Below are 25,372 nucleotides of genomic sequence, written 5' to 3' on the forward strand. Positions count from 1 at the left end.
TATATTCATCCCCTGCTTCTACACTTTTATCTCCTCCTGACCTTGCCTCGAACACCAGTTCTTCCTTGGCAGAAGTGCTGATGAGAGCGGCACTGGTCTTACATTTGACTCTGCCTGCAGTGAAGAGGTCTACAGACCCTCTTATCGAGGCTCTTTATCCTGGCCAGTCCGGGACTGAACCAGTGCTCCCCTTTTGTGAGGCTCTTCATGATATTTTACTGAGGGCGTGGGCTAAACCTGAGTCTGGTATGCCTGTGGACTGTACTATTTCTCACAAGTACCACCCTGCCCTCGATGACCTTGCTTTCCTTATTCATCAGCCAGCTCACCACATTATTGTGGTCCAGGCCGGTACAGCTTCCCATAATATGGGTAATGTTCCCCACGTGATAGAGTCCCGAAAGCAAGACTCTTGTGGGAAACGTGTCTTCTCCACCAGTGCGGGACTACGCTCCACTAACATGATTTGCGCCCTCAGACATTTTTCCCATGTCTTGTGGGATTCCTTGGCACTGCTTTTGCCTTTGTTTCAATAAGCTAATGGAGGCAAACCGACCCAGTTGATTTTGAATGGCCACCAGGCGGCCAGGTTGCTTATGAAGTGTGGAATGAATTACACTGATTCCATTGGTTGAGCAATGGCATCTGCTGTGGCATTGCGCTGGCACGCATGGCTCGGACTTCTGGAATTTTCAAAGGCTGTCCAGTCAGTCTTATTGGACATCACCTTTGATGGGGCTCTCCTATTTGGTGCCCTCTGTCGGTTTCAGGACAGCTGCTCAGGTTCAGACCTTTAGCCTGGACCCTACTGTCTTTTTCTCATTCTGTGATTTAAAGGGAATGTCCCTGTTTAACGCTGTTGTGGGCGTTTCTGGTATCAGTCACCAGATGGGGTGTTCCTGCCCTGGCATTCAGGTCTTCTGGTGTTGGTGTCAGAGCCACTTCCTTAGATCTTGCGCGGAAACAAAGATGCCTATCTCCCAACACCACCTCCGCGGAACCACCAACGTACCAGGAATGAACAATGCGTCTATGTCTCCAACAGGGGGGAGGCGAGGGGGGGGGGGGGAGGTTCAGGGTTGGGGGAGTGGATAAAATAACAAAGAGAGAAGAGACTGCTGTTGGACTCTGCTTCCGCTCCAATCTTCTCACCGCTTTCTTTATCTTAATGGAGCTTCTGAAGACTAAAGATAACAACATTCATAAGAATCATTACTACCTGATATCTTCTCTTAAATCTAATTTCTCTCTATTTATTCTGGACATAACATACCAGCTTCTCCTACAGCTTGTGCTTCTCTTCTATATTTGTAGTAAATCAATATTCAGTTTTCAATCTATTCTTTTCTGTCAGAAAAAACATTAATGTCGTCATTCTCATTGCTAAACCTTCTGTCTCTTAAATTATATCTTTCTATAACTTCTTACATACCTATTTATCCTTTCTCTGGTCTTTTAAATATTATTTTCTTATGTCTTTCCTTTACTCTACAATATTGCACTGGACACAAGCTGGAGTTTAGTAGGATGGTCTAAACAATTCTATGTTCTATTACTTATTAACACTCTACTTTCAGATCCAGACAATTAACTTAGCTTATTGTTGTTTGCTGGTCTGAAGAGCCGGTTGTCTGGTAGAACCACGGACTGTTCCCCTCATGGGAATCGAAGTCTTCGTCACTGCCGAGTTGCGGCAGTTGCTGAATTCTCGAACCAAGTATCGTCTTGAGTTGTCTTCCGGTCTCTCGCTACTGCGCAAGACCTTCAGAGAGACACCTCACTAAGATTGACGGGTTTCTTCAGATACCGCGTATCGGTCATGAGACTACTTGGAATTAGGGCCAACTGCGCATGAGCGTGAGGAAGACGCTAGCCTTACAAGAAGAAACGTGTACCAAAAATAACTTGCACTGAACGCGAGCCACATGAACTTCGGCAGACCTTGGAAACAAAGGTAAGGTTTATACGAATTCAAAAAAGAGGGGGGGGGGTAACCTGACTGACTAACTAGGGACAACGGCCAAAACACAACCGGACAGGGTCGAATCCAGGTGAAGTGCGCCAACGTTCTAAGTTGAGCGCTTCACACAGGATTCCAAAGACAGCCTAAAAGACTAGAACATCGTTTTCAGTTGGAGTGTTGGCCATGTTGGAATTCTTGCTTCTCCAGGCCTCGCTCCAGGTCAAAGTCTTCATGAGTCTTTTTGTCATTAGAAATCGTTTGATACTTATGATACAGAGGGAAGGGACTAAGTTCTGAATTGTCCTGACAGTTGGTGACTAGTTGTCATTCTTGAGACCCTGCATGGGGCCTTCTCCTTCCTGTATGTGGATTTTTTAGGAATCGCCCTGCGTGGGAATCCTCTATTACGCTGTTAATTCATCCTTATGTGATATTGGTCACTTGGATTCATTGCTTTGACTGTGGTTCGGGATTCTGCTAATCCCGCCATGTTATCCCATTGGAAACGCTGTTTCTTGGTTTACGGTTTTCCTTTGGCAGTCTCTTGTCTCAACCTTGTGTATCCATCAGGTTAATGGTATGCAGCTTTTGGTATACACCCCTTTAGGGTATTTTCCTTCTGCATTCTTCCATGCAGACACTTATTCTTTTATTTTTACAATCGTGACATACCCTTTCCTGTGACAGTTCCCTTATTGCCTCGGGTTAAATTCATTTGTTTGGTTGATCACTCTTCGCCCGCGAGAAGCAGGAAGTTCCCATTTTCTTACCCCTAGTAACATGCATCAGTATTGGGTTATGCTACCTCTTCTGGTTGGGGGTTGGATCTGGTTGTTTCCATGGAGACGTTTGTTGCCAATGGCAATGTCTTGTGCCCCAGGTGGTACAAGCAACCCCAAGACTGTGATTCAAATCCCTCCAATGTTGGGAAAAATATGGCCATGCCATCCTAAAAGCGCATGCTTTCATTCGATTTGGAAGCTCAGCAGGGTCAATCTGGTGGGTATTCTATTGGGAGATAGCCTGGGCTTTCCTGGTATTGTTCCCTTTTTTATTGTGTTAAGTTATCCCTTGTGCTTCATGGCTGTTGCAAGATCATTGTGTGGATCTGTGATCTGCATATTTAGGTGCCCTTGTTGGGCTTCCGATGGGAAAACAGCCATCTTGTATGATGATAATCCCACCTGGCTATCCTGTTGGGGTAATTTCCAGGACTCTTTGTTTTCTTCATCTTGACCTTCTGGTCCCGCATGTTGTACATGCTTGTTTGACAAGCGTTTTCTTTCATGTATATTTCCCTTGGGGAGTACGTGCCTGCTGCGATTCTTCTAGCAGGCAACGTTGTCTTTTGGGCCAAGTTCCCCGGCCCCCACTCTCCCCTTTTTCCTATATTATGTCAACAGGTACTCGGAGCTTGTTTAGGCTCTGTGTGTCTCGATGTGTAACCCAAGTGTACTTTGGGTGTTGCTGTCTCTTATTAGGCTGCAACATGATTGTCCTGCATATGTATATTGGTGGTACAGTGTTTGAGTTTTTACATGTTTACATTATTGCCTTTATGGCTATTGTTAGAAATGGGGTTTCTGGGTTTCTAGGGTATGCACCTAAGCCAGGCAAACCCCACCATTCTAGTCAGTGTAAGGGAGTTACATACATAAGATAACCCCTGCTCACCCCCTTGGTTGCTTAGCAGAGCAGTCCGGCTTATCCCAGAGGCAATGTGTGAAGCATTTGTGCAACACACACAAACACATACACCAGTGAGACGTTAGCCACACCACAAAAAGAGACCACACAAGCTTATATACAAATAACATTTGTATTATAAAACACATAGACCACAGTTACATGAATCACTTTGCCAACTAGGTAATAGTCATAACATCACATGTATCATAAATCCCTTTGTTTCATATGTAAAGCAGATTAGACCACGAATCACATAAACCAACATTCACCTTGCCACTGGGCAATGGTCATGACAATACATAGCTCCTAAATCACTTTGCCAATTAGGCCTTTGTCACTGATAGTGCACTAAAGTAAACACTTATAAGGTGCACAGGTTATACAACCACCATCACTGTACATAACATGCAAGTCCTGGACATGTATTTACTATCCTGTCAATATCTCCACATCAGGGCATAAAATGCAGGTTAGCGAATAAAATGATACATATACCAATGTTAGGGCATGAAATGCGGCAGAAACCAATGACTGCGCTCGTCTTAAATGTTATTTGGTACTACTCACAGGGAGATCGGACCCAGCTGCATTGGCGTGCCTATAGCTGGGATTATGGAACTCCCAGTAATGTTTTTCGCGAGGCTACAAATTTCTAATAGGGGGCCCGCAATGCCCCTTGACAATAAGTGCCCACTAGGTATGTGCACTCATGGGGAGGGGCACACCCGTATTGCAGGTGTGAGCGGGGTGACCTTACTTCGTCCCTGGCGTGCCGATAAGCAAAAGGCAGCTGTCCGTGATAGCAGCACGGCCTGGCAACTACCGCCACAGCTCCTCCTGGCCACACCACTAAAGCTCCTCCTCTTTCCTGGAGCTGGGCCCTGGATCAAGCCTTGGTGGTAAGGGTGCATCTCCGGACCCCCAGTGCACTGCGAACGCCCCTCCCGGTGGCCTCCTCAGTGATGCTGGTTGGTGCTCCTCTCTTCTGTGAGTTCTAGCTGCTTCAACTCCCGGGCCGGCACCCTTGGCTTCGGTAGGTTGCCAGGCAACCTCCACACGCCTCGTAGCAGTCATAAGCAGGGAGAGGGAGAGCACTTCTTCCTTAGCTCTCCTCTTCTGTCTCTCCAAAACTACTTGGCCAGTGCAGCGCTGCGCAAGCTGCTAGGGGAAACAAAAGCGCCCTTCACACGCTGTGAAAAAAAAAGGAAAGCACCCATCTTGCACTGATTTTCCCGCAGCCCAAGGCAAGCCACTAAACCCTGGGAAATCACTGGGGGGAGAGGGGGGGGGGAGAGGAATATGCCACAGACCAGCACATAAGGCAGTGCAAAGGGGTTGTCCCTCCAGCAGCCCAACAATCAGTGAGCAGCAGGCCAATCCACCAAAGCAAATAGACTAAATGGCGATCCTTCCTGGCAGCCGAACAGTTCTTTCTGGCAATGGGCAGTTTGTAGAGCCAGCAGCGTCTGAGTACTAGCCCACGCATTGTCTAAAATTCATAGGGTCACTGCCCCTGTACTTATACCGCCAAAGTCTTTGTTCTGGGGGCACTTCAACCAACGCTAGAAGTGCACAACACCTCCATTCAATCATAAGCCCTGGCTCCAGAGACACTACAGGGGGGCGGAGACAACATTGTGAAAGTCGGGAACAGCCCTGTTCAGGTGCAACTCCTCTCCCCACTCTAAATGCAGACCAGGCCTATTCAGGTGCAAGAGAAACTCCTCCCACCACCCTTAATGCAGCCAAAGTCTATTCAGCCCACCCCTAAATCACCCTGGAAAGGAAGGACACACATAAATCCCCCCTTGTGACTGTTTAGAGTGAATGCACACCCCCCTGTCAGTCTAAATCAGAGGTTGAATAAGCAACCAGGCAGGGCACAAAGAGTCATAAGCACACAGAAATGCCTACTTCTAAAAGTGGTACAAAAGGGGGGTGGTGATGGACGGAGCATCTGAACCAATCAAACACTCACACCCAGTCAACAGATCTGGGTTTCATCCATCACCGTTCTTTAGCCCACTCTGCCAACCCAGTTCAAATATGGCCATATGCAAATCAGTCTGACCCTGTGCCTCATGGGAACAGTCCAGCCCGAACTGCCAAGCCATGCCTTCCCTGGACCGGAGTCAAGCTTCCTAGGACCGGTTTCTGGCATTACAGCCGTCTTCAACCAGGCTTGCTTGAATCCAGGGGCAAAGTGAGCAAGGGACTCACGTCTGAGCATACCCTGCCCACCTGTGGTGGCCAAAGCGGTACAAAAGGGGGGTGGTGATGGACGGAGCATCTGAACCAATCAAACACTCACAATCAGTCAACAGATCTGGGTTTAATCCATCACCGTTCTTTAGCCCACTCTGCCACCCCAGTTCAGACATGGCCATATGCAAATCAGTCTGACCATGTGCCTCATGGGAACAGTCCAGCCCGAACTTCCAAGCCATGCCTTCCCAGGACCGTATTCAAGCTTCCTAGTTCCGGTTTCTGGCATTACAGCCGTCTTCAGCCTAAACCGGAGCTATACTTACTCCTGCGGTTTCTTGTGTATCATACACATATGTTGCGAGCTCAACAGGCTATGCTAGGCCCCTGAAAAATAAGAGTTCCAGTATGAAAAGAGTGCGTTTCTGATTATTCTGGGTCAGTATCTAGATACATTCTAAACTGGCAGTGAAACAGCGCCCCTATTATGTCGGGCATCGATGTTTCAAAGTCCTTCCTACTAACGATGTTCTTAATAAAACAAAGACGATAAATGTTTAAAAGTCACTTGCAGATTGCAATAGTCGGTCATAAAACTACCCGTAGTTTATGTAATTCTAAACACAAACACATTGCATACAATGCCCATTCAGAAAAATGTTGCATCTCAGGGGCAACGTGGGTTAATTTAAAAAGTATAGAAGTCACTCGTTTGTCAATGTATAATATTGTTTGGCTTGTTTGTATAGCCTGTATTAATTGTTATATACTCAACAATAAAATTATTTACATACAACCGGAAAACCCTTATAGTCCATTGGTGGTATATGTTACATACCGCAAAGAATATCACCTAACCCAGAGTCGAGACTTAGCAGTCACCACAAGAATATTACTCACCGTGCATTTCCTCGTACAGTACCAGAGACGTGGACTCGGCAGGACGCTTCCAATTCAGAATTCCAAAAATGTTTGCGGTCTCCAGTTCAAACGACTATGAAGCCGAGAAACCGGAAATTGACTCTGCACGTTACGAGGTAGTCACCTTCTTTGTATACTACCATATGGCACTGATGTGTTTTCATCCGTCAGCTTGAGACTCTGGTCCCTTAACACGTTGTGCGGACTACAGTTGCCCTATGGGACACTGTTGACCGGCTCCTCCCCTCCTTGCCGGGGATCTCTTGGGCCGATCTGGCCCGCCTAATCAGTGATGGTCATGATATGGCGCACTTTTCAATTCGGTCTGCCATGGACACCATGGACTTTGTGGGTCGTACAATGGCCAGGTCGGTTGCCATACACTGCCAAACATGGTTGCGTGATGGCATTTTCCCAGGGCATGTTCAGGAGTGGCTTAAAAAGATATACCATTTAATGGGGTCACTCTATTTTAAACCCATGCTGATTTGACGGTCAGGCGCCTCGTCTTATTCCCTTGTTCATGCTCCTTAAGGTGGGTCATGGGTCTGGTGCCTGTTGTCCTGGGATTGCGGCTTCCACTGTTTTTTTGTCAGCTACTTGACGAATATGTTCTCCTTTAACTTGGTGGTTGTTTCTCAGACCCTCCTCCTAATAGGGTATGGCTTTGGTATTTATTCTAAGTTAAGGAATCTGCGGCTAGATGTCTCTATCAGATGGAAGAGTTACTTACCTTCGGTAAAGATATATCTGGTAGTGACAGTCTAGTGGCAGATTCCTTAACGCCCGCCCATCTCCCCACTCTTCTAAGACCTTTTCATATGGTGTCTTCCACCTAACATCCCTCTTTCTGGTGGCCTTGGTCTTCCGGGGGTGTGCTCTCGCACCTCACTCTGGGGTAGGGTGTGTTGTTCTCTGAAGGGATATAGAGATTTAGGGAGACACCCTTATTGTCGAAAAGGGAATGGGTCTCAACTGCAAAAAACAAAGGTTTCCCTTTTCCTGGTTATTGAAGATAGATAAGACAAGTTATAAACAGTCTTATTTATCAAGTTCTAAATAACTTAAATATGAGGCACCCACAACTGATAACAAATTTACAAAATAAAACTACTGAATGCAGATTGTACAAATTGTTTAGATATTTCTATTGCATGCAAGGGTCTACTTCAAAATAGCGAGAGGTTATTGAATACTAGAGTCATATTAAAATTCACACATTTATTTAATTATCTGACAAAATGATACATTTGTTCACGATTTCATTAGAAACCAACATTACATTCATTTTAAAAGAACATGTGAAATACAAAACAATTTAATTAAAAACAAAAAAGCACATGGGTTGTCGACGCGGCGTTTCGGTGAACTGGCTTGAACACCTTCTTCAGGACAATGCTTTTTATGGTTAAAAACAATTTTTTTATTTGTTCGTATTGGAGTTTTGGGTATATATTTGGTGTCAACAAAGCTTTGGCTTGTATTTGCTACAGCAAGACACCGTTTTCTTTCTTGTATATTTCTGCTGCCTGATGGTGCATGATACTCTTTTCAGGAATTTTCTTAAAATACTGCAGACCCGCATCCACTCCGTCTTACGTCGAGACCGTGACTGAGCCACGGTCTCGACGTAGGACGGAGTGGATGCGGGTCTGCAGTATTTTAAGAAAATTCCTGAAAAGAGTATCATAGTAAATACAAGCCAAAGCTTTGTTGACGCCAAATATATACACCCGTCCTACAAAGGATCTATAGGGCATAAAACTGAAGAGCCCTAGCAAAAGTCCAAGGGAAGAAATTGAGAATCAACCCTGGATTAAATACCACTACCAACGATTGGGTTATAAAATAACCTGTTTTTAACATAAGCCAATTTTAATGCAAACGGGATAAGGAGCAAGAAACCAAAAACTCCAATACGAACAAATAAAAAATTTGTTTTTAACCGTAAAAAGCATTGTCCTGAAGAAGGTGTTCAAGCCAGTTCACCGAAACGCCGCGTCGACAACCCATGTGCTTTTTTGTTTTTAATTAAATTGTTTTGTATTTCACATGTTCTTTTAAAATTAATGTAATGTTGGTTTCTAATGAAATCGTGAACAAATGTATCATTTTGTCAGATAATTAAATAAATGTGTGAATTTTAATATGACTCTAGTATTCAATAACCTCTCGCTATTTTGAAGTAGACCCTTGCATGCAATAGAAATATCTAAACAATTTGTACAATCTGCATTCAGTAGTTTTATTTTGTAAATTTGTTATCAGTTGTGGGTGCCTCATATTTAAGTTATTTAGAACTTGATAAATAAGACTGTTTATAACTTGTCTTATCTATCTTCAATAACCAGGAAAAGGGAAACCTTTGTTTTTTTGCAGTTGGTCTCTGAAGGACCATTCCGACTCCTCTATGTCCTAGTGTTTGGTTGGTGGCGTACTCTCGCACCTTCCTCTGGCAGCTTTTGAGCCCATGGGCTCTCCACTTCATCTCTATTTGGAGGTGGTCCAGGTCTATGCTTTTACTACCTTCTCATGTTTTTCCTCCTGTGCTACTCGCACGTGGAGTTATTCTGTTTTTAATTCCCTCTCACCGCGCACACCTATGCCTCCTCCTTTCTTTGGCACTCGGTTGGGTTTTCTTGATGCTCCAGTTCTTCAATCTCTGGGTTGTGTATGTGGTGAACTTTCTAGTGGTCGTTCACTTCGAGGCCTTTGTCTTGCAACATGTTGCTTCCATATTGTGGTTCTTTTAATTTCCCTAGTGTGGTGACAAGCCGTGCCTCGCTTGTCATATTTTTTGTGCCGCTGTCGTTGCCCCCTCCAGGTGGGGCACGGCTTGGCAATCTGTTGGGCCCTTGCTTGCAGCAAGTACTCTGTGAGCTTCCTTCAGTCCCTCCAGGGACTGGGTGCTTTTTCAGTGACTTTATTCTTTTTTAACACATACTGTTCCTGTGCTGTCACAGTTTCATGCACGGCTCCGCGTTGCGGCGTGGAAAGGTTTCCTGTAGAAAAAGGACGTCAGCTCACCGGAAGGGGCTTGTATCGCTCCATTGACGTCACTTTCATGGACGACGTCAGGACGGGGCTAGGCGACGCCGCGTCCCAACGTGCAGTGGTATTGCTGGGGATGAAAGATTTTCCGGATCCAGTCTGACGCCTGGGGAGAGTAACGTGTTCATTCACACTCGCCCATCTACAAGCACACTCACATCCATCCAATCACAAGTGCACATACCTACACCTCAGATATTCTAAGTTAAGGAATCTGTGGCTAGACTGTGTCTCTACCAGATATATCGTTACCGAAGATAAGTAACTCTTCCATCATTACTGAAGGTGAGTAACGTGTTCATTCACACTCGCCCATCTACAAGCACACTCACATCTATGCAATCACAAGTGCACATACCTACACCTCATCGACAAACATGGGATTTGCTTGACTGATTAAGTCTCTGCCCCTAGGGCTGTGAAATCTTCAGTCCAGCAAAGATTGACTCAGGCTACCAAGCACCAGCACATTGGCGCATGTTAAAGCTCTGGACTCTGACTTGGTGTCTATCCTTTGCTCAGCTAGACAGAGGCTTTGGAAAATGAAGGGAAGCAGTGTTTCACCACCTATAATAATGGGCCGCACTGATTGGGAGTAACACCAACTTATAGGGTGTGTGGCCCAGCTTGCTGATTTTGAAAAACATTCTTTGTACATAAATTGGCCTGATCTGTAGGTGTCTTGCTATGTAATGCTTTGGAAACATAATGGGTAGTTGTTGACTGTTATGGAGGTGCTGTGTGAGACTTGACCGTTGAGACGGTTGTGATGCGGCTTATCGAGGTTTTAAACTAATAGTTAATCAATAGTAACCTTGCATGTAGGGGTCTGATTGTATAGTGTTTTGAAAGTATAATGCTGAGTGTTTTTGATTGATATGATACATGAAACCAGAAATTGTGATTGTGAGACTAATTATAGTTTAATCCCATAGCTGCTGAGGGTTTTCCTTCCCCAGAGCCTTATTCTGATGATTACTCTTCACGTTTAGGCCTTCATAATTTTTTTCCACAAAAGGTAGTTAGCCCAAATTTGTGAACTTCTGAAAATGTATTAAAGATTCTAAGATATCCCAAGATTTGTCGATTCCCCTTGTGAAAACCAAGAAAATAGCCAAAATATAGCAAAATATTGTTGTATGATTATCTATTTATTTTTAAGTATTAGACAATTTTTGTTCTATTTTTATCACTTCTTCCTACTTGAAGTTGGTGAGGGAAACACCCATTGGTGAATCTGGAACGATTTACAGTTCGGAAAACTACACAAATTTCTAATTTGTGTGAGTGGTTTATTATTTTCCAGAAGAACCTAATCATTGAAGCTCTTAAGAAAAGGTATATGTCAGAAAAAATAGAAAAAGATGAGAACAATTTCATCTGTAATTTTTTGGCCTACTTACAAAAGTAACAAACTGTGCTGTCTGTTAGACTCTTCTCGTAGTAGGAATATATAGTGTTGGTCGCCCAAAAACACCTTTTATGATTTTTCATTGTGTACCCACTGAGCCAACAACTGAGAAGCACATTTTATGATTTTTCATTGTGTACCGACTGTGTGCCTTTGAACTGGGTAACTGGATGGAATCCTTCGAGATATTATCTGCAGTTCCAAGCAGGCCAGAAATATTCCTGACCAGCCTCACTTGTGTTTTTTTTTTAAAGTAATGGTGGTGGTTGCTTTACACCTTCAGATTTCATGCCAGACTTTCTTAATTCAACAAATGTCTGTTGAAGGCGAACTTGCTACAGTCACTTGCAGACCACCTACAGACCACAGAAAATGTCCCATAATTGTTTGAGATTATTGGAAGCCTCTGGGAGAAGTTTCATTTGCGACTTTGGGTCAGTGATCGTTCATTTGAACGGTCTTGGACACAGTGCAGTTTCTAACCTTCCCTAGTGACAATGAAACCAGGACATTCAGGGTAAGATACAGATGATTCAGCCTATGCCCTGGATCGCGGTGAGAGCAACTCTCAGGCTTCTTGGTGGCTTAGCCTCTTGCCAAGTGGCACTTACAGGCTACGAAGTGGAATCTTAAAGTCCAGTGGGCCCAGCTCCAAGGATATTTGACTGCTCTCACCAAGATCAAGGAGGGGATGGCTTACAGTTTGTGGTGGTGACGGTTTGAATGGAATTGGTCCTGCAGCAGGCCCCTCTCCCTTCCACACCAAGAGCTGACAGTGGCAACAGATGCATTCTTGCTCGACTGGGCCCGTCTTCTGGTGGAGGTGGAGATCCGGGCCTCTGTTCTCTGCAGCAAGACCTGGCCCCACACCAGTCTTATGGAGTTGCAAGCCATTTGTCTGGCTCTTAAGGCCTTTCTGCTGTCATTATTGGGAGGCTGGTGCAGGTTCATACAGGCAATATATCCACCAACAAAAGGGCAAAGTGGTTTCCTGGTTCCTTTGCCAGAAGCTTTCGCACCTCTGTGGTTGGTTGGACGCTGTGGTATTTCCCTGATCGCAAACCACCTGGTAAGGACTTTGAATGCCAGTGTGAATTAACTGAGCAGGCTGCATTTGGCAGATAACGAGTGTCATCTACATCCCTAGGCCATGCAGGGCATCTTTCAGCAGTGAGGAGAATTCTGGCTAGATTTTATTATGCCACTGTCGAGAACGTTCAATATTGAAGGTTGTGTCCATTGAAATTTCCTCAAGAGCACTCATTAGGAGATGCTTTCTGCCTCAAAAAGAACTAGAATCACTTGTATGCCTTCCTGCTCTTGCCTTAGTTAGCCAGGTTTCTGAACATGATCTTGAATGACAACGGCCCAAGTCATCCTAGTCGCTCAAGATTGTGCTAGGAGTGTGGTATCCAGAACTTCTGGGGATAACCATCTGTCCTCCGATCAGACAATTACATTGCGAGGATCTTCTGTTGCAGGAACAGGAAAGGGTCCTCCACCCGAATATGCACAGTCAACACCAACACGCATGGCGATTGAGCGGTGGCAACTGACTTTGCTTCATCTGCTGCCTGAAGTGGTGGATACCTTCCTTGCTATTTATTTATGCCGGACTCTAGAACACATGTATAGCATTTTGTGACGCTTCTAAGACCCTTACAAGCAAATCTGTCAGATGTCCTTTTGTTTGTTTATATCTTTGGACGGTCAAGGCCTTGCAGTGGTCACATTAAAGATTATTTGTCAACCCTTTCGGCCTTTATGCATTTACTGTATCAACCATTCTTGACTAAATCACCAATTGTGATGAGATTTATTAAAGATTTGACACATCTTTCCCAAGCTGTTTATAATGCCACAGGGGGACCTTTACTTGGTCTTGCTATTACTCATGTTATCGTATGACTTCTACCTCTGTTAGGAACTGCACATTTGTTGGACAATATAAACAGTGGGATGGTGCCAGACTGATTTTATGCACTCCCTTAGGATATGTTGGCCTGTAGTCCTGCTAGCTCACAGTGCCACCATAAGTAGCCCTAAACCTAGGAGTGTAATAAATGGATTGCGCAACCTCGGAGCATGACAACCCTGACTCCCCAAGGAATTATGGTAATAGATCTAGAACCTTTTCGCTCAGTCACTCGTGCATGCCCGGAGAGATGCACAAGAAATGCACAAAGAAGCGTTTTAATATTTATTGAACCATTGTGGTTCTTGTGCAAAATATATGTGCTGCATTGATTAACGGACAAAGGTAAATGAAAGTGATTAGCAGTGTGAGAACAGTGCAAAGGATAAACAATGTTGCCATTGTGCTAAAACAGTTGCGTATATGCTGGCATATAAGTACTGTGTATAGTGTAGTCCTACTATGTGCCATCTAACCTAGATGCCTAAGGTGGGTAATCTGCTAAAATCCCCTACTGGATGATCTAACTCCCCATTACCTGAAGATAAGATTATCCAGGTTCCGATCTTGGTCATAAGATGGATATCCTTCCTCGTAGAGGGAAAACCGGAATCACTGGGCAGAGACTTCAACAGCAGCGACCTCTCAGTAACAACAAAAGTACTCCTCTAATTTGAACACTGAAAGGCTTGTGTATTTATAATAACAATATCCATGCTTCTGTGCCGCAGCCTCAGCCAGGCTATCATTGTTTATATTCTCGAGATAGCTATGTCGTCTCATGGATGAATAACAAATAACACTAGCACAATGTATGTTTAGGCCTTGAACTAAATGTTCAAGGTGTTGTGATACTGGAAATGTAGTTATCAGAAATGTAAGCAATATGGTTTCACAGAATCTTACCCTGCACTTTTACGCAGGCAGTTGTGTCATCATGTATGAAAGAAGGTAAGTCAAGAAGTGTGTGCATGTAAAATGGCAGTGTTTCTTCCCAGGTCTAATACAGCCACATGACACCCACTCAAAAGACATAAGTCGGCTTAAGCTACCTAGTATTAAAGCAATCCAAAGCAATGCTATGGCATATATGTCCTTATAAAAGACGCTACAGTTATTAAAAAGGCAATCATACAGTTTGAAACTAAAGCATACAGAAAGCCATAATTAAAAATATAAAAGCGAAACTCTTCCTTAGTACAGCACTAGTAGTAGCCAAGAGGGACATTGCAGCTCACTGGTTGAGCACTACAGCACCCGCGTTGGCGCAGGGGGGTGGATAAGTGCGCCGCACAGGAACGGCCTCTTTATGTGGCATGGGGTTGTCCTAAGAAATTTCGCCGGATGTGGGGCAAGTGGGTCGGAGTAATAGAAGACTAATTATGACTGATATGATACCTAGATTGGGAGTGTGTTTGCTGATAGTGGCCCTATGTATGTCTAACATTTTATGTCAATGTGAAATGTTTGTGACTGTGGTTCTGCCTTTAAGATATAGTCCTGAATTGTGCTGTTTTCTTTGTTGAAATCAGAAATCAATAAAATTGGTTATAAAAAAATATAAAAGCAAATAAAGAACACATTTTAAAAGAGTTTAGGGTGTTAAAAATCCAGCAGAATTAAAAGTATCCACTAATCGGAATAGCCAGTTGTTTGTTTTCCAAGAGATAGGCTAAAAATTTGTGTTCCAAGCGACAGGCTAAACATTTCTGTTCCCAGCAACCGCAGACGATCCAGAAGCACACCTCAAAGCAGGTATATGGAGCAAACATGTTCCCCTCCTACCCCTGCAGCAACCACTGAAAAAGTAACCAATGCCAGAAGCAAATTCGCAGACCTGGGATCTAATTCACCAGGAGCAGAAGCATCCCTGGAAGGCTCGTAGAATGCGTTCAAAAGCAACGGCAAGCCAAATACAAATGGGCCTTTAAGGGGTCCACCGGACGTCTATGCCAAGAGGCCAAACCGGTTGCGTTCCTAAGCACAAGTCCAAGGCACACTCGAAAGTGCACAGCAGAATACAGGCTGTACGCAGTGTAGACACACGGGCCGAATGGACAAGAACCAGAGTTCATCCAGTTTCTGAAGCAAGGGTGCGGCGAAGCATTGTACCATGCGTTCACGGCACAGGAATACATGTTGTAGTGCCATCTCCATTTCATCTCGCACTGGGCATCCATTGTGGAGCAGGAAAATAAAAATACAGTCCCAATAATCAGGAGCAGAACAAAGCATAAAGTATATGAATGATGAAATTACCCTGAAAACAGTCTGGAAGGTGTTAACCGAACTAGAGCGTATTCTTTTAAAAAGTGCCTTCCCCAGGAGAATCAGACTTGTTAAAAATGCAGTGCTGCAGTTTCCCAAAATGTTGTGGGAAGTTATTGCAGAGTAGGGACTGTATCTCCAAAGAGGAGCTTGCAACTTGAAGATCAAGCATCTCCCTTGCAGATGTTAAGGTCGCATCTTTCTGAAACAGTCTTTCAGTCTGCTCTAGTAGTCAAAGTGCACATTTGAAAGCTTCATTAAAGGCCAAAGTGTCGACTCCCTAACTGCTCGGGTCACATAAAACAATACTTGTGTACAGCAAGTTACGACGGAACAAACCGCGACAAGATAGTCTATACACGGTCGCATACCGCAGCAACCTTGATCATTCAATAGCAAATACCTCCCATTAGAGAGCAATCTGAAAGCTGGATGAATCACAACCTCTGGGGAACCTTTCAAGTAACAAGGTAAGTTTGCCACTGACACGTTACAAGCCTCATGATTCAAAACATCCTTGCATACTAAGAATGACTAAAAGCAGTTTTGTAGCCAGACGCGCAAAAAAAACTTGAGTATTCCCATTTTGACAACTGGATTTATACTGTTAAACCCAAAATTCATGTACATACCCTTCCCCTAAAGCTTCACATCTTCCCACTTGATGGTGTTGTAGACAGTATTGGAAGTGGAGTGTCGCAATCTGCAGAGTAATGAACCTGTGATTTATCCAATTTGCAGATGGCTTTTCAGCAACAGTAAAAGGTAATGTCTCTAACCTCTCTATTTGTAACATAATGTACGTCTCATCTTTGCTTGCTATCTGTATTTGCTGGTTCGTATGGTGGTATGGTGAAAACAGGCTTGTAGCATTAATATGTCGCCATGGTACACGACCAGGACGAAATCCCTGGTGCATCCAATTCATTAGTACTATTGATCTAAGTTGTGACTGCCCATGTTGTAGTGCGGACATATATTGTATAATACCTTCTGCTGATGATGCTGTGTTACCTAGGGAGTACATTTTAGAGGACAAGGTTGTCATAGTTGATATTTTGATATTTATTTAATTTATAAAGCGCCCGAATCACCCCATCAATGGTATCATACCATTGTCAACCGCTGCTAGAGCCTTTTCTAAGGTAGCCCCGTCAAACCCTTGCAATCTTTCAGCAGCTTCCTGCTGAGAAACTTTCCACACCTTATTGTATATCGCATACAAGAATCACTTCTGAGGTAGTTTTCTAGGACCTAACAAGACGTCCTGTAATCCCACGTCATCTGAAAGAAGGGACAAGTGATGTTTCACCTGGGACAATGTTGAGGTTTTTAGCCAATCAAGGCACAGCTTCCAAAAACTAAGTTCTCACCTGCTTGAGTGTTTGGTCTGCATGTAACGCAGGGCAGTCCTGCAAATCTTGAAAACCTTGGAGTTACTCAGGAACCGTACCTGACATTGTTTATTTTCTAACAGCCACACTAATTATCCCTATTAATCTGTGTCTGATAAATTATATGTGCCATTGTATAGCAATGTGCCAAGTGTTTCCACCCTGTGTTTTGAAAACTGCTACCAGTTTTCAAAACTGGAAACATTGGGATTACGTGGCTTATTCAAATCCTTGATTTTCGGGAAACCAAGACATTGATTGTTGCTCAATTTTGTTAAGGAAAATCATTTGTTTTTGTTGTGGTATAAGTCTTGCTCTAAACAAAGCCTTGTTCCCCAGAACCTGCCAATCCTTTGTCCCCAATTTGATTTAACATTGATTTAACATTGATAGTGTCCCTCCAAAGGTCAAACCCTTGTGTGGACAGCTGGGAAAGAAAAGAAGCAAAGTATGTCAGTTTGCTTTTTGTCAGCATATTTTTCTTTGCAGGTGTTGGTGCACGCTCATGAGACACTGGGTTTAATGTATCATAACCAGAAAAATAAGCAAACTTTATGCAAGAAGTGATGACCATAATGTTGAAAAGAAAACATTTTGTCATAGTTAGTCGTGCTTTCGTACAGTTCATCAGAAGAAAAACCAGTAGAATGCTCAAGATCTTCTAGCATTTCATGCACTGTATCACTATCCCAATCGTCAAGAGACAGTACTAGGGTGGATGATACCAATAAGAGAAATACGGAATATATATGGAATTTGCAAGAGTTTTTTAGGACCATACTTGTCAACGATACCCTATCCCGAACATTCTCATCATGTTGACCAGGGAAAGGTCTCTTCATGTTTGTGTGATGAGTGTGGTGTGAGAATCAAGTTCACCCATTGTACAGCAGAGCGTTATGGTAGATAGTGTCCATTCATGAGCATGAAAGACTGTCGCAAAGCCAATGCAAAGGACCAGGAAAAATAGTGCAATTGTTATCCAAAGGTGTAGTCGTGGAGGAGCGAAGTATGTATTTTCCAGCCAAAAATAGAAAACATGCAGTCTCATCCGAAACTGTAGGGATGGAGGTGCTGGTGGATCAAATGAATCTGATGAAAAGTCATGAAAGTCGATGAAGTAGTGAGAGGCACTACGATCTATTTTTTGCAGCTCAGCAGGTTTTTATAGAACTGGGAGATTACTTGATCCGTGGTTTATTTCCGTAAGCATCATTTGTGTCAGGATTCCGAACTGAAATCTGTCTTTCTGTACAAGTTGATTGTATAGTAGTTGTAGAAACAGGTAGAAGGGATACTACATTGCTGGTCACTGCTGTCTACTGTTGGGAAGAGGAGGCTTCATTAACTGTTAAAGCTTCCATTTGAGCTTCCTGTATGGTAGCGAGAGAAGGCAAGTAACTACCCAGGAGCCCTCGCGGCCTACTGTTAAAAATCGGCCACATTGTGTGGTTTTATCCTAGTCTGAGACTGCTGAACATCTAGGAGTGCTGTCCTAGTGATAGACTGCGGAGTATGTCTAGAGTACTTTCCTAGTGAGCTCTTTGACTGAACAGCAGTCACTTCCCCACCCTCCAGCGCCTGGAAACCATTACAGACGAGCAGTCGAGCTTTATAAGAACACAGATTGATTTTGGATGATTTGCTTTTTGTGGGGTTCTCGGGGCAAAGAATAGTAATTCTATAGGAGCATAGTCCTTTGCATAAAGATCTGCTACTTACTAGCCAAGAAGCCTCCCCCAGAATGTCAGAGAGCCGATTCTACCAGGGTTAAGGCTGCTACCACTGCTTAGGTTTTTGGAGTGGCTGTCCTTGACATCTGCCAGGCTACAATGTGCCGTCTGTCTTGAAAGCGGCACACGTGTGAGACTACGACTCATCTCTCACTAACTCGGTTCCACTGAGTGGTGCCCCTTTCTTTACAAATCGGACAGAGAACAATGCTCTTCCGATATAGATTCCATTGAGTGGCGTTTCTGTGTACAATTCTGATAGACTACTGCTCTTCCAATATAGTCTATATATCCACAGGAGCCTATTCTTAAGGCCCTTTCGGTGTTCAATTCTGATTCGTCTGGTTCCAATTGAATACTGAACCAGATTGAATGGACTTTTTTACAATTGACTCCACGTCCTGAAGATGGTCCGATGGACATATTTGCCACAAAAGACCAAAACGTCGACTTGTACATCTACTTCCTTAACATTTGGGGTGTTTTAGGAATTGTTTTCTGTTATTTCGGATTCATGTCCTTCTCCATTTTCTTTTGAAATAGATGTTTACACCCATGATTTGTAGTTTTTTTTTGTATATCCTCCATCATGGCGTTTTGTTGTATTCTAATGTACCCTTTTAAAATATGTTTGCATTAAAACGGTGTACCTTTGAGAAGAAGACATATCTATGTCTGCACATTTTCTATTGTTTAATATTCATGTTTTGAATAACTACATTGTTGTTTTGATTGTTCAATGATTAGTTGCCAATTGGGGCTTAACAAACAAGTTATTATTTCTGTACTAAATCTGACTAAGAGTAGATAATGAAATCCCTTGAAGGCACTTTTAATCATTATTAGGCTACAATGTGGGCATCATTGACTACGTTTATTGAGCACTACTGACTTGAAAGCCAGATCTGATGGGAGGAGCACTTTGCCAGCGCGTTTCTACAACAAAGTTTTGGTCCACTCCAAAGACCTTTCATTTAAGGAGTTACTACTTTAGTATGTATACTAAGGTGAGAAATCAGTATTTAAACGTATCCATCAGAAGAACTAGTTAATTAACTTTAGTAACATGCTTTTTCTGATGGCTACTTAATCTAACCACAGATTTTCCTCTGCCCTCTCACGTCCCTGTTCTGTGGAATGGGCTATTTTCATAATCTAAAATGGTCACACTTTACTCTTTAGCAAACTAGGACAAACATCTGTTCAATCTCCGTGTTTGAGGGAGCAGAAAGGGAAGTATAACAAACTGACATCAGAGCACAAAGGTGGGGTTTACATGCATCTCCACTCCGTCACCCCCAGGGTGGGACAAAGCCAGTGCGAAGCCACATGACACCTGGTGCCACGTGGGACCACTGCCGAGAAAAGTTTCTGCGTCCAGTCTGTTCCCCAAGAAGTGTTCTAAGGTGAGGAATCTGCTGTTAGAGTATCCACAAGAAAAAAACATTTTTGATGGTAAGTAACTTGTTTGTCTTACATATTGAGTTACTTTTGGAAGCCCAAAACGTTTTTTTTTAATATGATCTACATTGTTAGTCTAGTCATGTGTGCTGCTGTGCGAGTTTGCTATTTTATCTTTTTAAAGTAGGTGTGTTCATTTTTAAGTTATGTTCGAGTTATGTTGAGCGATTTTATTTGTAACAATTTAGCATATATTTAATTGCTTAGTATCCATTTTGTGTTCACGAGAAAATATGTTTTCACACTTTTGCCTTGTAATGTTTGTAATCATCTTTGAATACAATAACAATTATTTCATTATTTGCTCGAATTATTTTTTTAAGATAGTTTTTTTATTTTAGTAAATCTGTTTGAATAGCATCTAGCATTCTATTGTATCTTTGAAGGTGTAGCACTGACTTTTGAAGAAACCGCAGTTAATTTTGTTGAATATGTCGTGACTTATGTATGTCATGTTCTGCAATGACCGAGTATATTCTAGAGAATGTAACCAAGATGCCATTAGCAAAATATTTCATGAATATTCTTAATTAAGCAGTATGGCCTTATAGCTTACGTTGTAGCACACGTGTCGGGCATATATTATAAATTACATTATACTGGTGGCAGTAGCACCAGTGTAGTTATGGTTCAATCATCAGAGTTTCCAGAGGAAAGGATTCATTTTGTTTTCTGGATAAGTGTTGTTTTGTTGAAAATTGCAAAAAGCTTTCCCCAAAAAAGTGCATCCAACTTGGATTCTTCTGGGCAAGTTTCGTGCAAATCTATCAAGTGGGGACTAACAAAAGCGAGGGTGGGCAAAAGTGTGATTTCACTTTTCAATTGTCGCTATTCAAAACAAAGTCCTATATAAACAGAAGCTACGATCAAAGCACCCAGTAAATATTTTCACTCTGTCATTTCATAGGTGGGCACATGTAATGTGCGCAGTTACGCATCCAGAAGTACGGTTTATTAATGTTGCTGAAAGGACTTTAATAGACATTAGCCGGATAGATCAGGAGAGATATAAACTGGTGAGTACAAAAGTCATTTATTCTGTTTTACAAGTTAAGCTCGCTAGCACTAGTAGCCTATTGTCGGGCTACACAAATGAAGTTCCGGAAATCTGTCAGCTTTCATTTCTTGACTTTTATTTTATCAGTTGGTTCGTTCATGCATCCGAGCACTGGCCAAGGTTTGTGAGTCTATATTATACCACATTAATTTCCTCAAGTAATCATACTTTTATGTTAAGATGTTTGACTTTTCTTTTTTTTTTTAAATCACTTTTAACAAAGCTTTTCTCATTTTAGGAAGTACGTTTGACCATAAAATATTTTGCATCAGTTCCCAAACATTTGAGTAATGCTTACGGTGTAACAAACAATTGCTTCAGTCATCCGCCCTTTCTCATCCTCTGCTACTTCTAAAGGTGCCACCTTGTTTCTGTACAGTTGACCAATGCGAACTCCATTCTGCCAGGTTTCCACCCTTGCTGTATAATTTCTCCTTCTTTTCTCAGCAATTCTTGCCTTTTTGTCCAGGCAAATAATCAAAACACCTTCAATCTGTGGGGGCACTTAACGTCATAATGGTCTGTATCTAAGTAGCACTGTGCTAGAAGGCATACCATTAGGAAATCCTCTGTCTTCTACTAAATGTGGTGACTGTCTTTCGATTTCTAGATTTTCTTACATACTTCTGTTGTACATTCATAATGTTGAGGAATGTGTTTATTCTCAAAATTGAGCTATTATTATTTTAGCCACAAGTAGTAATTAGAAAATCTGAAAGAAACACGTAGTGATAGATTCCTTTTCTTATAATTATCCCCAGGCTTCAGACTGGATCCGGAAAGTTTTCGCCAGCAGTACTCCTGCGCATCTGTAGGCATCATCATGCGGCTCCACGTGAGATGTTGGCATTGTTTTCGCCGAGATGACGTCAGTGGAGCTACTTAGATGCGCCCATGCGCGATGACGTCAGTGGTTTATTTTTTTGCGCCAGCAAGCGCAAATCCGGGAAGAGCAAGCACCCCCAGTCACTTTTTGACTGTGTTTTTCTAGGCCTTTTTGTCTCAATTCTTCGAGTCGATCGACTCCTGATGTCGTAGGGATGCCCTGCTTCAAAAACTGCAGGGAATGGCACCGCATGATGTCGGTGATGGACCCGCACTGCGCGTGTCTCTACTGCCTGAGGTGCGACCACGACCCCAAGTCGTTCCCCGACTGCCGGGCTATGGCACCAAAGACTTTGCGGGAGCGGTCCCAAAAGTTGCTACAAGTCTGGCAGTCGGCTCTGCGCCGCTCAAGGTCCCAGTCCCGAGGGAGGTTGAGGGACCGGTTGCGGAGCCGTCTCCATCGTTCGTCTCGATCGAAGTCTTCGCACTCGAGTCAGGTAAGTCGAAGCATTCCAATAAGAAGTCGAAGAAGCGTTGCCGCTCCTCTTCTTCCCGTCGCGGCTGAGGGTGGTGGTGGTGCCATCCCTGGGGCTCCGGTGGAGGCAGCCACGTCACTGCCGGCCTACCCGCCCTTCCAGGGTCCGTCGGCGACGCCTGCTCAGTTGCAAGAATTTCTTGCTGCCATGGCCCAACTCTTTGGGCCATCTGGCCCCGCTGGTGCACCTTCGGGCCCCGCCGACATCGACCCCGGTTTCAGCCCTGACCCGGACACAGCGCTGGAACAACATCGCTCGCCGCCGATTCCAATGGGGCCTTTTAACCCCTATGTCTGTCCTCCTTATTTTCAGCCTGTTTCACAGATTTCGGAGGACTGGGAGGGACTCGAGGACCCTCTTACACGACAGTGTGGTTATGATCCGGACTGGGTAGAGGATTTGAGGATGCCAGTGGTGTTGGCACCTCCCCTGACCATGGCATGCAGTCTCCTCCTTCCGTGGCTACGGAGGAGGGAGCAAGTTACGCAGTGGTGTTGCGTAGGACGGCCGAGGCCCTCCACTTCGAACTCCCTCAGTGGCCGACAGGACTAACCTCCTGACAGAAGTGCTTCAGCCGGTGGCTACCTCTGCGGAGACACTGCTGCCTTTCAATGAGGCCCTTTCTGACGTTCTTTCTAGCACCTGGTCCAAGCCCAACACGGGGGCTCCTGTGGACAGGAATGTGGCCTGATGCCATTGCCTGGCTCCGGGTGACCCCCTCGTTCTCTCCCAACACCCCACTCCTGAGAGCTTGGTTGTCCAAGGCTCTGCTTCCCAGAGCGCATTCCCTACCGCCCCTTCGGAAAGAGAGTACAAGAAGCTGGAGCAGCCTGGCAAGACGCTGTTTTCATCTGCCATCTTAGGGCTGCGGTCAGTGAACACTGCATGCCTCTTGGGCCGTTATTCCCACTCTGTGTGGGACGTGGTTGTGCAGGTGCTGCCTAACTGTCCGGAGGAGGCCCAGACAGTACTCTCCCAAGCTATTGCTGCTGGGAGAGACACAGCTAAGTTCACCATCCGTTGCGGGCTTGATACCGCCGACTCGCTGGGCAGGGCTATTTTCACTACGGTGGCGCTTCGGTGCCACAACTGGCTTCTCAGGGGTTGTCCAGAACAATCTGATGGACATGCCCTTTGATTGCATTCGCCTCTTTGGCAATAAGGCAGACAGTGCATTGGAGCACTTTAAGGACTCCGAGGCTACCACCAAGTCCTTGGGCCTGTCGGCCAGTCAGCCTCCTCCGTCTTCTGCTTTTTGCTCCTTTGAGCCACGGAAAGGGTGGCCCAACATGTTCATTTCAGAGGCATAGGCCTGCACAGCAACAACCTCAGCACGGCCGAGGACGTATGAACCGTTGAGGTGGTTCTGGGGACCAGTGGGCGGGGCAGTCCATCTCCACCCCGCAGCATCCACTGCAAAGCCTTCCTAGTCCAAACTTTCAGGCCCATCAAACGCCAGTGGGCGGCAGAATTCGCCATCGTCTCCCCCACTGGCACAACATCACGTCGGACAAGTGGATGCTGCAAATTGTCCGAAAGGGCTACTCCCTCCCCTTCGAGACTACCCCTCCAGCCATGCCACCTCAGTACCACCGCATGTCGGGGGACCATCTTGCGCTTCCTCAGCAGGAAGTCACGGCCCTTCTGGCCAAGGGGGCCATTGAGCGTGTTCCTGGGCCAGAAGTAGGTCGTCGTGGTTGTTCCCACTACTTTCTGGTCCTCAAGAAGCACAAGGGCCTGCGTCCTATCTTGGACCTCAGGAACGTCAACCGCTTCCTCCGGAAGGATACGTTCAAGATGTTGACGCTAGTTCAGGTCTTGTCTGCCCTTAAACCTGGAGACTGGTTTGTAGCGTTGGACTTGCAGGACGCATATTTTCACATCCCCGTCCTGCCGACCCACCGGCGTTACCTGCGGTTCACGGTAGGCCACGAGCACTTTCAGTTTACCGTGTTCCCCTTTGGCCTTACCAGCGCCCCTCAGGTGTTCACAAAAGTGATGGCGGTGGTCGCAGCTCATCTGCGCAGATCAGGGATTTCAGTCTTCCCCAATCTGGACGACTGGCTGTTGGAGGCGGGCTCGCCCCAGGCAGTTGTTTCCCACCTCCAGACTACCGCCAAACTCCTGCATTTGCTGGGGTTTTCCATCAATGTGCCGAAATCGCACCTGATTCCCTCTCAGAAGCTCCTCTTCATCGGAGCGGTTCTGGACTAGGCACAGTTTCGGATTTATCCTCCTAAGCAGCGAGTCCGGGATATTCAGGCTATGATTCCGACCTTTCAGCCTCTATCCGGTTTTCGGCCAGGATGACCCTCGGGCTACTGGGCCTGATGGCTTCCTGCATCCTGCTAGTGGATCATGCCAGATGGCATATGCGGGCTCTGCAGTGGGACCTGAACTTCCAGTGGGCACAACATCAGGGCAACCTGTCCTATCACGTCCAGATCTCGGAGGGCACTGCACGGCAATTGCAGTAGTGGCTCACGGATCGCGATTGGGTCAATGGCAGATCCCTCTCCCTTCCCCAACCAGAACACAAAGTTGTGACAGACGCGTCCCTTCTAGGATGGGGCGGCCACCTGGGAGAGGCGGAAATCAGAGGACTCTGGTCTCCGGCGGAGTCCCGCCTCCATATCAACCTTCTGGAGCTTCAGGCGATCCAGCTTCCACTGAAGGCATTCCTTCCCTCTGTCAAGGGGAGAGTGGCGCAGGTGTTCACAGACAACAACACCGCCATGTGGTACTGCAACAAACAGGGCGGGGTGGGGTCGTAGACCCTTTGTCAGGAGGCTCGACGCCTCTTGACATGGCTGGAACATCAGGGCATTTCCCTGGTGGTTCAACACCTGGCAGGTTGTCTGAACGCCAGGGTGGACGAACTCAGCCACCGGTGCATGATTGATCACGAATTCTGTCTAAACTCGGACGTGGCGCAAGGTCTCT

General features: G+C 44.9%; 1 protein-coding gene across 2 annotated transcripts in view; it reads left to right on the forward strand.

Moving 5' to 3' along the window:
• Positions 1-25,372, forward strand: part of LOC144818446 (lysine-specific demethylase 4C-like) — a 1,795,190-nt gene that overhangs the window by 1,255,128 nt on the left and 514,690 nt on the right. For both annotated transcript variants that reach the window (XM_078675868.1, XM_078675869.1), the window contains one exon: positions 20,919-21,027. In XM_078675868.1, coding sequence (XP_078531994.1) covers positions 20,919-21,027 — 109 coding nt within the window. The remainder of the gene's footprint in view (positions 1-20,918; positions 21,028-25,372) is intronic.

This window comes from Lissotriton helveticus, chromosome 2_1 (genome assembly GCF_964261635.1).
Source record: "Lissotriton helveticus chromosome 2_1, aLisHel1.1, whole genome shotgun sequence".
NCBI classification, from domain to species: Eukaryota; Metazoa; Chordata; class Amphibia; order Caudata; family Salamandridae; genus Lissotriton; species Lissotriton helveticus.